Raw genomic sequence first — 12396 nt, 5'->3', positions numbered from 1 at the left:
ACACTGACACACGTTCATGCACTAAATGCTGCAAACAATATATAAAGATAGAACACACAACAACTTATTGCATTGCATTAAATATTTTATCTTATTAAGGGCCTAAAGGTATTTTTTTAATCATATGCAAATAATGCAAATAGTAAATAAAATGTGACGTTTACATAAATTAGATAAGAAAATATCTAGTGTAATTATCATGCACTTTACTACTTTATTTTATCTTGTGGGTGCAGAGAGAAAATGGCAGTTTTTAATGTACAGCAAAGAGAAAAGACTCAAGTGGAAAATAAAGGTTTGTGACAGAAATGTCAATACATTTTTATAATATGTGTATACACACCATAGAAAATATATAACATTCTACTCAATACACATATCTCAGAACCTTGTATTTAAAAGCAGCTTACATCGCCTTAAATACTTAGGGGCTGATTTATTAAGCCACAACTTTTTCACATTGGGATTTTCGATGCCAAAAATCCAATAAAGTTGTGGGGGAAAAAGTTGCAATTCATTATGTGACAAAAGTGCAAAAATTCCAAATCTGAAAATACTCCAGCTAAAACCTGTCAAATTATGTAGAAGTCAATGGTAGATAGCTCTTTTACAACTGGAAGATCTATCTTTTATTCGTGCTTTTAGAAGTTTTCGGGGGGTTTGGACGCTGGCTTTTGAGCAATATGAAAAGGTTGTAGTGATTGTATGACAACATGAAAAAGTTGAAATTTTCGTGACTTTTCTTTTCTTGTACTTTTTCAGTTTGTATCCTATTCTGCATGGCTAACCAATAATAACCAAGAGTAATGATTTGTAAATCAACTACTCTATCTCTATGTATCTGTTTTAGAGACTACAGTATTCCTAGCATTTTCAGTAGAACATTTTCTAAGTTCAGCAAAAACTATTATGACATCATATTATTGTAATTTTTTGTATGATTTATAGAAAAAAGCTTATGGATACTATGAAGGATTGAATTTACAAACTCATTTGACTGGTCATGACCTCCTGTTGAATCACACCCTCATTATAGCTAGATTGTGCCTCTTGTCCTGTTGGACTTCACCCCCTCTTTAATAACTATACATAAGAAAGCTGTTGGAGATTATAAGGATGTTGGTGGTCAACCAGGACAATAGACAATGAAAGCTCAGGAAAGGCAAACAAGTAGAACCTTAATAAAAACTGGAAGGAATGGAGGTAACAGAAGAATAATTACACCTTCATCCTCATAGTTTTAATAGAAAAATAGAGAGTTAAAATGAGAAAAATGAAGGTATAGTGGCAATTAAATATTACCCTGGGATTTTTTTTTAATACATCATAATATCTTTTTAAAATGTTACTGTAAATCAGATTAAATAAGGAATGAAAATATATTACACACGCTTCTATATTTAAATATTTATTTCAACCTGATGCAATCTACTTCTTCAGTAACAGGCACCCCACTGGTTTTTAGATCTAATTCAGCGCTGCCTTTACTTCCACTGTATGTGGACCGCCACCTCAAAAGCATAATCTTCTTGAAGTATTTCATGGTATTATTTTTAACTGTCACAAAACACATGGTGTTGATCATGCTGTTGCTCATTGCAATGCACTCCACGATGTAGAAGGCGGAAAGGTAATGCTTCTCTTTGACAAAAATTGTTGGAAAAAAATCCCGAACAATGGCAAATCCATAAAAAGGAGCCCAGCAAAGAACATAAGCTGTGAGGATGCACATCAACACCAACACTGTCTTTCTACGGCAGCGCAGTCGTTTCCGGATTTGCTCAGTCTGAAAACCAGGTACAGTCTTGAACCAAAGTTCTCTGGAGATCCTGGCGTAGCATAATGTCATCGTTAGGACCGGGCCGACAAATTCAATGGCAAAAATAAACAGAAAATAGGATTTATAATAAATCTGTTGGTCGACTGGCCAAATCTGTCCGCAGAAAATCTTTTCTTGGCTTTTTACCATGAAGAGCACCGATTCTGTTGCAAAGTAAGCTGAGGGTATGGCAATGAGCAAGGAGACAATCCAAACAGACCCAATTAGGAATGAAGCAGTTTGATAATTCATTCGAGGCTTTAAGGGATGAACAATTGCCAAATACCTGAAAAATATTAAACCCAGCATTAAAACTGCTGAAATTGTTCAGTGCATTAAAGGAAACCTCATTAAAATTAACCACAGTATTAAAAATACATCATTAAATTACCAATAGTTGGAGTTGGAGTCTTTTAACTGTCAAACTAGATATATGTATAGGTATGTGAAGTACAATTAAGCAAGCATCTGTATTTAATGACTGGTTTTAATATTAATCACAGTGAAATATTAAATATGGGCAACACAAAGGCAGAGAATGGTTGGTATTGCTGGAATGTACTGCTTGGGTCCTAAGTTCAATTACAGCCATCCGCAATATATTTGTATGTTATCTTTGAATAAAGAGTTTTTTGTTTTTACTTCTCTTTAATCCTTTGAGTGCCTGAATGGCCATGTTTTGCAGTTTTATAAATTACCGCTCCCTATGCAAGGGGTTTGTTGCTGGTGCATCTGGACCACCATTTTGACTTGGTGAGTGCATTTATGTTCTAGTCTTACTGTATGTGCCCCTTTTTTCATTGGGTACAGTTTGAAGAATGAACCACAGACAACTACTCTTTGTTCATGACCTTTCAGCCATTTCTCTATCCATGTAAAAATAGCTCCAGTGCCGCCAAAAGGCCATAGTTTAGAAATCAAATGTATTATGGAATTGTATTAAAAACCTTTTCAAAATCCAGGAAGACAACTCTTGATGATAACAATGAATAATGACAATCTCCAGGACATAAATGTCAATGTGAATTTTCAACAGACCTTCAAATACAGTAGCTTCCTGATAGGTCTGTATAACTATGTGTACACACTTTTGTCTTCTTTCATCTCAAATGTACCTATGTGTTTTCTTTAATCCACTAATTTGTAAGTAAGTGTTTCCCCACCCCAAAACAACAACAAAAAAAAAGCCTGTTTGAAAGCAAGAAAAAGCAATCATTTGAGAGTTTGTATAGTTCTAAATTGCAAACATTCTTTCTGTATTCTTCTTTTATAGTAGGTTTCAGATGATATCCAACGACAATTTTTTTCACCAGTCTTTTCAAAAGATTGTATATTTTTAAATATTTACTGTCCAACTATGTGACTTCAAAAGCCTTATTTCAGCAAAACCATTTGCAAATGATTATTCAGGGCCATTAATTCAAGCTCAAAGTAATTTACATTCTTGACTTTTGGTCTTCACTTTAATGTATTCTATACCCCTCCAACACTACATCCCAATATTTTGCTATTTTGCTCATTTGTATACCTTCTATAGTATTTCTAATTTCTCATTCTTGTGTCTAATAAATAATCTCCACTACCATTCTAACCATTCTACTCGGCACAAAACAGTTGCACTTGAGATGAGCTCCTGATGAGCTATCTATGGATCAGCCATCCTGCCATTCTGTCCCTATTTCCTTTGTATCTATTATAGGCCCATTCATTTTTCAAACCCATGAGCTCCTACTCATGACTCATTTTATGGACCCCTGCCAGTACCTGATCAGCAAAGGGTAGTCTACCTTGCCACAGGTTGATCTTATACAGCTCTTCAGTTTAGTGTAGTCTGCATTTTTCCAACCTCCTACATCACTTGCCTCCATATGTAATAAAAATGTACCCAGGAGCAGTAAACCATGGCAACCATTAAGATGGTGACCAGTAAATGCTACCTTGCTGTGAGTTACTGCTCCTGGGCAAATTTAGTGTATTTTATTACAAAACCTGGTTAGGTTCTTTCAGCTGCTGAGCCTCCAGTTAAAAGCAGTAGTTTTCATGGTGCCAACTGAATATGAAAAACAGGTATGGGACCTGTTATCCAGAATGCTCGGGACCTGGGGTTTTCCGGATAACGGATCTTTCCGTAATTTGGGTCTTCATGCCTTAAGTCTACTAGAAATTCATTTAAACATTAAATAAACCCAATAGGCTGGATTTGCTTCCAATAAGGATTAATTATATCTTAGTTTGGGTCAAGTACAAGCTACTGTTTTATTATTACAGAGAAAAGGGAAATCATTTTTGAAAATTTGGATTATTCAGATAAAATGGAGTCTATGGGAGACAGCCATTCCGTAATTTGGAGCTTTCTGGATATCGGGTTTCCGGATAAGGGATCCTATACCTGTACCAAAATCCCCATCCATTCTGCTAGGTACGGTGCAAAAATGACCATAATCATCTTTTTAGTCTCAGATTATTAAACAAATTGATTTACAATGGCTACCTGTATACAGTCCATTTTATAAAACTCCAGGATACTAAATCACATTCTCAGAAGATTTATTTTTTGGCAACTTTGTGTTTAGATATTTTTAGAGTTGTTTGCAGTTACACTGTCTAGAACCTCAGGGAAACAAATTTCTAGTTACTGTTTAATTGTACAGGGGTTATTGTCCCCATGAAAGCTTGGAATAATCTGTGGTTGGTGTTAAAAGATAAGTTGTTATTTATTATTTCTTATCAATTTGTATGAGTGTGAGGGTCCATAATTTCCGATTCATTTATAATGCCTTAATTTATATTTCAGATAATTCATTTATGTTGAAATAAAAATGCGGAAGAATTTCCAGCAGGGTGATATTTTGTCATGTATCAATGCTTTCCTGACACCGGTGTCAGTTCATCTACATTGAGGATTCTGCTGAATGGGGTGTTAGAGCTCAGCAGCAGTGGGCTCTAACAGCCAACTGAAAAATTAATCCCCACTGTACATTGCAGGCAGGAATGAAGGATTTTAATAATGTGTTTTTATACTGGAATTAGTTCCAATAAGAGCAATGTCACACTTCATGGTGGCCAACTTTTTGCCACAACAATGGCGAATCACATTGGGACAAAGGCTGATTGTTAGCTTTCTCTGCCCAATCAACTTTTAGTTCATCAGGTGCTCTTAAATTACTAGTTGTTTATAGATGGTCGGTCCTCGATTTCTATTTAACTACAATATAGGATGTTATTGAATGGAAGCCAAATACAGATTTGTAGATAAGACATATATTTGGAAACCTTTATTATAATCTGCATGATTAGTGATTACTATTACATAGATTTATTTTGTTTTGCTGTTGCAGTTGTTTTATTTGGGTTTAAAAATCTGCTGTGGTTAGACTGAATGATTTCATTACTAGCTGTCTTTGCTGCTTAGCCCTAACTATATTTCCTTGCACGCAGTAAAATAAAGAATATGTGACATGAATTGATTTGTAGTCTTCACCAACTGGGATCATAATCATTTCTGTTTGCCTTCATGCCACATTCTATCTGTAATGGTAATTCAGTCAGAAGGGGGGTCATCACTGATGCTGCATTGTATTATTTATGTTTCTTGTCATATGAACACTTTAATGTATTTTATCAACTATTGATTTATTATTGGTTTAAAAAAAACAAATATATCACATGAATAAGTTGTATTATTTCTCAGAAGCAAAATAAATTGTACATCAAGGAATTCTCTTTCCTGCTAATACAGGTATGGGATCCTTTATCCGGAAACCCACTATCCAGAAAACACCAGATTACTGGAAGGCTCCATTTTAATCAAATAATTCACATTTTTAAAAACAATTTCCTTTTTTTTCTATATTAATAAAACAGTACCTTGTAATTGATCCTAACTAAGAGTGAATCGTTATTGGAGGCATAACAATCCTATTGTGTTTATTTATTGTAGAAATTATTTTTAGAAGGAGATCCAAATTACGGAAAGACATATAACAGGTCCCACACCTGTACATTGAAAAATGTATATATAATGATGAACGGTGATCAATTTTCTGCAAGTAATTATACATTTCAAGATGTATACTATAAGGGGCCTGTTAATCAAAACCTGTTACTGCACCAAAGTTCCATGTCACTACTTACATCCAAAAATAATTTTCTTAGAAAATTTCGTATTTTTCTGTTCAGTACAAAAGAGTTTTTTTTGACAAACAAAAAACGTTTATTAGAAAATTTCAAAAATGACAAAATGGTTAACATCAGATTGGGTTACTGTTTGGTGAAAAAAAATATTCATGTGAAAATAATATAGTAAGATCAACAAATTTTATTTAAAAAAATTCTGGAAGGACTGTTTTTGACAAATTTTGTTTTTGAAGAAAAAAACCCTGAAACATTTCCCTATTTCAGGTTTGGATAAATACACCCGAAAGTGTAAGAAATTTTTGCTTCCCATCCTCCAACATTTCTAGCAGCCAACATACAGTCAATACAGTTAATAGCCTAGACTATTCAAAACCAAATGAAAGTAAATCTTACCTGTCAACTGCAATTGCCAGCAGTGCATTTGTAGAAACATAAAGAGACACGGTTCTTAAGTAATTTACAGACGCACATAGGATGTGCCCGTGCTCCCAGGACAGCTGCTTCACGACATAATAGTCCATTTCGAATGGGCAGCACACAATGGCTACTATAAAATCCGAAATGGCCAGGTTGGCAATCAGCAAGTTTGTTAAGTTTCTCAATTTCTTATATCGAGCCAGGGCAGCAATAAAAATAAAGTTTCCGATGCCACAGATCAGCATGATGCACACAAGGGCCACTCCAATCACTATCTTTGCCGCGTAAAATGTCCTTGTCTTGGTGACATCATCATCGTCAAACTCATAATCGCTGTAGTTGATGTTAAACGGATAAGTAAAGTTTCTTGCATAGAAATCTTCGTCCAGACTATACATCGCCCCCAGGTTATTGAAAGCCATGGCTAGTACTTCAAGATGCAGCCTTTTGAAATGACGAGTCCCAAGTGTGCTCACCAAATGGAACTTCTTGTGATTCCAGCACCAGAATACAGGAACGGAGCCTTTCCAAGCCAAGTCATTTCTTCAGTCTGTATCGTAAGAGTTGGAATGTAAACATTTCCTGGTCCAAGTCTGTGCTGAAACAAATTAGCATTCTGATCAGTCAATAAACTTGCTAATTATATATACTTACCCAGCTCCCTTCCCAAATTGGTGCATCTGTTTTAAACCCTCCAAAAAAAAAGTATTCAAAATCTCAAATAAATCAGCAGCAATGTACTTTTATGTCCAAAATCTGTAGAGATAATGAAAAACACTACTTTTACTGTTTATAAAATTCAACGATGGTACCAAGGTCAATCAGAATGTAATAGTTTCCTAGCAACCATATGGAGTTTATTTAGCACTTTGATCATGCCACGTTAGATTTTAAGCAAGGTGACGCCATCCACCGTGTCCTCTTTATCCTGGACTTAACAAATTAGTCTTTACAACAGGCAGAACAACTGGTTTCTTCATACAAATGTGTCTACTTAAGGGAGAATTCAACCCTAACCCCTACCTCCCTACTCTACATAGACCCCCTCCCTTCCTCCTCCCCCCAGCCTAAGTGTTACCCCGGGTAAATGCCCCTAACGTTTTACTTAGCCCTCGGTACAGATTCAGGTAACTGAGTTCATAAGCACCATCTTCACCGCTTCGGTAGTCTTCGGAATAAGACCGGCATTTCTGCAATTTTCGTGAGTTTCAGCGAATGCGCAGTTGTCGAGAAGCAGTAGAGTGCTCCAACTGCGCATGCACCGCCATGCCGGTCTCATTCCAAAGATTTAGAAGAGAAGAAGATGGCGCCCGTGAAGTCCGATGCCTGGATCTGCACCGAGGGGTAAGTAAAACGTTAGGGGGCATTTGCCCGGGGTAGGCTGGAGGGAGGGGGGTCTATGTAGGGTAGGGGTTTTTTTAACTTTAGGGTTGAATTCTCCTTTAACAAAGAGACAAATGGCTATTTCTAATTCTTTGTCAGACTTGCCAAACTCCCATATTAATCATACATAATGTTACTGCATATTACTATAGACCAACATAATTCTAGTACAGGTATGGCATCCGTTATCTGGAAACCTGTTATCCAGAAAGTTCCAAACCATTTTAAAGGGATGGTTCACCTTTAACATTTAACATGTTATAGAATAGCCAGTTCTAGCCAACTGTTCAATTGGTCGTCATTATATATATATATTTTTTTTATAGTTTTAGGATACATTCTGGCTTTTTCCTACTTTCAAATGGGGGTCACTGACCCCATCTAAAAAAACAATTTCTCTATAAGGCTACAAATGCATTGTTATTGCTACTTTTTTTTTAAAACACTTTATTTTCATTTTTAACAATTGTTATTATCTTATAGCTGCAACAATTGTTTTCAATTATTTCTTAGCAGACTATGAATATCACAAATTACATTCTTTATGATTTTCTTATACAGCTCAGTCAAATCACTGCTAATTGTGGTATGTAAACTATGTAAAACGTGTAAACTAAAATCATATGCTACTTTTTATTGCTCATCTTTCTGTTCAGACCCTCTCGTATTCCATTTCCAGTCTCTTATTCAAATCAGTGTATGATTGATAGGGTAATGTGGACCCTAGCAACCAGATTGCTGAAATTACAAACTAGAGAGCTGCTGAATAAAAAGCTAAATAACTCGAAAAACACAAAGAGTAAAAAATGAAAACCAATTGCAAATTGTCTCAGAATATCACTCTCAAACATCATACTAAAAATTAATTTAAAGGCGAAGAACCCCTTTAATAAAAAAATAATTAAAATTTTTTAAAATTATTTCCTTTTATCTGTAATAATAAAACAGCACCTTGTTCTCGGTCGAAACTAAAATATAATTAATTCTTATCGGGGGCAAAACAATCCTAATAAGTTTATTTAATGTTTAAATTATATTTTGGTAGATTTAAGGTATGGAGATCCAAATTACAGAAAGATTCTTATCCAGAAAGCATTCTGGAAAACAGGTCCCATTCCTGTGTTTGTACTCAAAGTTTGCTGGAGAAGCTGTAAGAATTGTTCTATAAATAAAGACAAACTTATTTTGTAGTTGTAAAACTGTGCCCTAGGAATGTGCTATACATAGGTTGTTAAACAGAAAGCAAAGCAAACGGCTTGTAGGAAATCACTAAGCTTTGAATACAAATTGCTGCTTTTCCCTTCCAGCACAAGTCAATGGTGTGTGAACAAGTGGACCGTAGCTTATTTGGGATCTAATTCTTGGCTGTAGTTTCTATTACCTGCACAGATTTAACCTCTTCAGGTGTCACTGACGTAGTGAACCCATTGGTGAGTATTATTTTACCGAGGGACCTTGTATATAAAATCTTTTCTAGTTAATAGCATTTACACAGGGGTCATTATATGACAAACATTCATTTTACCACTTGCCGGGGACTGATTTATTTAATTAAAAAATGCCTGTAGGACTCAGAGAACATGATATATTGCAAGACATAATCGTAGCATAACATTATGGCTGCATCTGCTGTTCTCTCGAGCATGAGACGTCTTTGATCTTGCAATTCTGCTGCGCTCAGTCCACTGTACCTGTTTGTACTTGTAATGGTGCAATCATTTACATTTTTGTTTTTTATTGACCGCATGTGTCCTTTTAACTTCTGGACTATCCAACCTGACAGTGTACCTAAGAGATATAATGTACAGGAGGAGATCTGCCAATGTTGATTTATATGATTGAGTTTGCTGCAGAAGGTTGATGGGAAAGATAAGACTATTTCAGTTTATTCCCCCAAGTGAAGCATTTGCGAACCACAAGCTATAGGAATAAGGTAATGGGATCACTAAATGGAAGCCATATAAGTAGACGGGCATGGGATCCGTTATCCGGAAACCTGTTATCCAGAGAGCTCTGAATTACGGGAAGGTCATCTCCCATAGATTCCATTTTAATCAAACAATTCAAAATGTTAAAAAAATATTATTATCCATTATTATCGGAAACACGTTATCCAGAAAGCTCCCCTTTTATTCTAATGTTTACAAATGATTACCCTTTTCTCTGTAATAATAAAACAGTAGCTTTTAATTGATCCAAACTAAGATATAATTAATCCTTATTGGAAGTAAAAACCAGCCTAATGGGTTTATTTAATGTTTACATGATTTTCTAGTAGACTTAGGGGGTTATTTATCAAAGTTCGATTTAATCTCACCTGCTACAAACTCCGACCAAATCCACTAGGGTTTTTTACGCTTATTTATTATTACATTTTCCCAAAAATTTGCTTTCTTGGTAAAAAAAAATCAGATTTTCAAGTTGTTTTGGATTTTTCACCCGAAAACTTATTTCTTATGATTTTTGCCCTAAAACGCCGAAAACTTTGGGGTATTGCACGAAACTCAGCAAACTTTAAAAAATCATTGGGACTTCTCCCATTGACTTATATGCAACCTCGACAGGTCTGAGATGCCGAATTTTCTGATTCTGATTTTTCCATCCTTGGAGTTTAATAAATACTGAAAAATTTGTGATTTTTGAAAAGTCAGATTTTATTAAAAAATCATGAATTTTTCAGGATTTTTGCATTTGGAGTTTAGTAAATAACCCCCTTAAGGTATGGAGATCCAAATTAAGAAATATCCCTTATCCAGAAACCTCCGGTCCTGAGCATTCTGGATAACAGATCCCATACCTGTATTAACAAAACAGTAGCTTGTACTTGATCCCAAATAAGATATAATGACTCCTTATTGGTGGGAAAACAATCCTATTGGATTTATTTAATGCCTAAATGATTTTTAGCAGACTTCAGTATGGAGATCCAAATTACAGAAAGATCCCTTATCTGGAAAAATACCCGTTCCCAAGTATTCCGGATAACAGGTCCCATACAAACTAGTAACTATATTTTCAATGCACTGTTTTCTCCTTTTTTTTCATTTTTGGGTAAGTTGCACAGGAGAATCTTATTGACTGACATTTCTCATGCAAGGAAATTAATTCCAGCATCTTCTGTGACTAATATAGAGTCTATTAATACCAGTACATTTGGCATTTCAAGCCACCCAGCATGCTGAAAATGTCAAAAATGATAGATAATTTCTTTGACAGCATAATTTAATCATTTTAGGGACACAGTATTGTAATATTATCTGCATGCAGAAGTGCCATTCTACTGTACTAAAGGTATGGGATTTGTTATCTGAAAACCCGTTATCCAGAAAGCTCTGATTTACGGAAAGTCTGTCTCCCATAGACATTTTATTTAAATTAATTTTTTTCTCCTTAATAATAAAACAGTAGCTTATACTTGATCCCAACTAAGATATACTTAATCTTTATTGGAGGCAAAACAACCCTATTGAGTTTTATGTTTAAATTATATTTTAGTAGACTTAAGGTAAGAAGATCCAAATTGCAGAAAGATCGGTTATCCGGAAAACCCCAGGTCCCGAGCATTTTAGATAACGGGACCCATACCTGTATATGCTGCATTTCACCAGAACAAAATATAACAGAAGCGTAAAAAGGCACCGAGACGATTCTTTCAACTCAACAAATGAAAAGCAACTTTCTGAATGGGAAACGTCAAGCCATTAAACACAAGCAAAAACAATCCAGTACAAGATTGGTCATTGATTTTTTTAGCGGGTTAATGGTATTTGCACAAGCCATAAAAAAAGAGAAATGCGATGGAAACACGCATTAACTGTTATTGCCCCATAAATCGAACTTTCTGAATTGAGAATTACCATCCAAGCATTTGTAGCTACTGTACAGATCAAAAGATTCTACTTTAAACACCAGATTTGCATAAAACCCCAAAAATAAAGTGCTTTGTAATTTCCAGTGTATTTAAAGTCATTTTCACTTCCACCAGGTGATCAAAAGGCAGAGCATGGTACGAATCAAAATCTTTGAGAAAATTCTACCAAACAGATAATGAACTGTAATGTATATAAATAGAAAGAGTAAATGTGTTTGATGGAATATTGAATTTTTAGTTTGGGTTTGGATAACTATATGGGATGCAGTTAACTGTAAGCATGAGCAGGCACGGACCTATAGAAAGATAATAGACAATATAATAACTGGACACTTTTAACATTTGAATATAAAGAAGACAAATACTTTACCTTTCCTCTGTAGTCATTGCGGAGCATGGTTCTGCGGCTGAAGAAATCAAACGGCTGTATTAAATAAACTGAATGCTTTCATTTTTTCCATACGTCTTTGGAGGTGCTACTCTCTTATTCAGCTTCTCTCACTTGCCAGCAATGCAGGCAGTGTGTGTGGTTTCCCCTGTAATTCAGCTCCTGTATCTTGAGAAACTCATGCACCTCCCTTTACAATCATGCTTTATATCCCATTGTGCTTTTCAGCTGAATATGATGCTGCCACCTGCTGGCTGAATTTGGAAACAGCTGTGTAATGTGTGAAATGTGTTCCGTCTTTCATTCACTTTGAAAACATAAATGTAGGCACATTATTAAATGTAGGCACATTAATAAATGTAGGCATATTAATAAATGTAG

At 35.2% G+C, this 12396-nt stretch overlaps 1 protein-coding gene across 2 annotated transcripts; it reads right to left on the bottom strand.

The window, feature by feature from the left end:
- Positions 1-961: 961 nt before the first annotated feature.
- prokr2.L (prokineticin receptor 2 L homeolog) lies at positions 962-12172 on the bottom strand. 2 transcript variants are annotated; one of them, XM_041562628.1, is made up of 3 exons: positions 11998-12172; positions 6350-6971; positions 962-2105 (listed from the first exon to the last, which is right to left on the bottom strand). In XM_041562628.1, the coding sequence occupies exons 2-3, from the start codon at positions 6793-6795 to the stop codon at positions 1409-1411; spliced, it is 1143 nt and encodes a 380-aa protein (XP_041418562.1). In that variant the 5' UTR covers positions 6796-6971; positions 11998-12172; the 3' UTR covers positions 962-1408. The 2 variants fall into 2 exon arrangements, with proteins under 2 accessions (XP_041418562.1, XP_018118292.1); XM_018262803.2 differs by having other exon boundaries at positions 6350-6966.
- Between the last annotated feature and the right edge of the window lie 224 nt (positions 12173-12396).

The sequence above is a fragment of the Xenopus laevis genome, chromosome 5L (assembly GCF_017654675.1).
Source record: "Xenopus laevis strain J_2021 chromosome 5L, Xenopus_laevis_v10.1, whole genome shotgun sequence".
Classification (NCBI taxonomy): domain Eukaryota; kingdom Metazoa; phylum Chordata; class Amphibia; order Anura; family Pipidae; genus Xenopus; species Xenopus laevis.
This window is presented reverse-complemented; position numbering and strand designations above follow the sequence as displayed.

What these genes read in the sequence shown, in the direction of transcription:
- prokr2.L (XM_041562628.1), bottom strand. Translation starts at nt 6,795, where the DNA reads ATGGCTTTCAATAACCTGGGGGCGATGTATAGTCTGGACGAAGATTTC. An exon ending in CTGGCAATTGCAGTTGACAG is followed by an intron (nt 2,106 to 6,349) that starts GTAAGATTTACT and finishes AATATTTTTCAG; the next exon opens with GTATTTGGCAATTGTTCATC.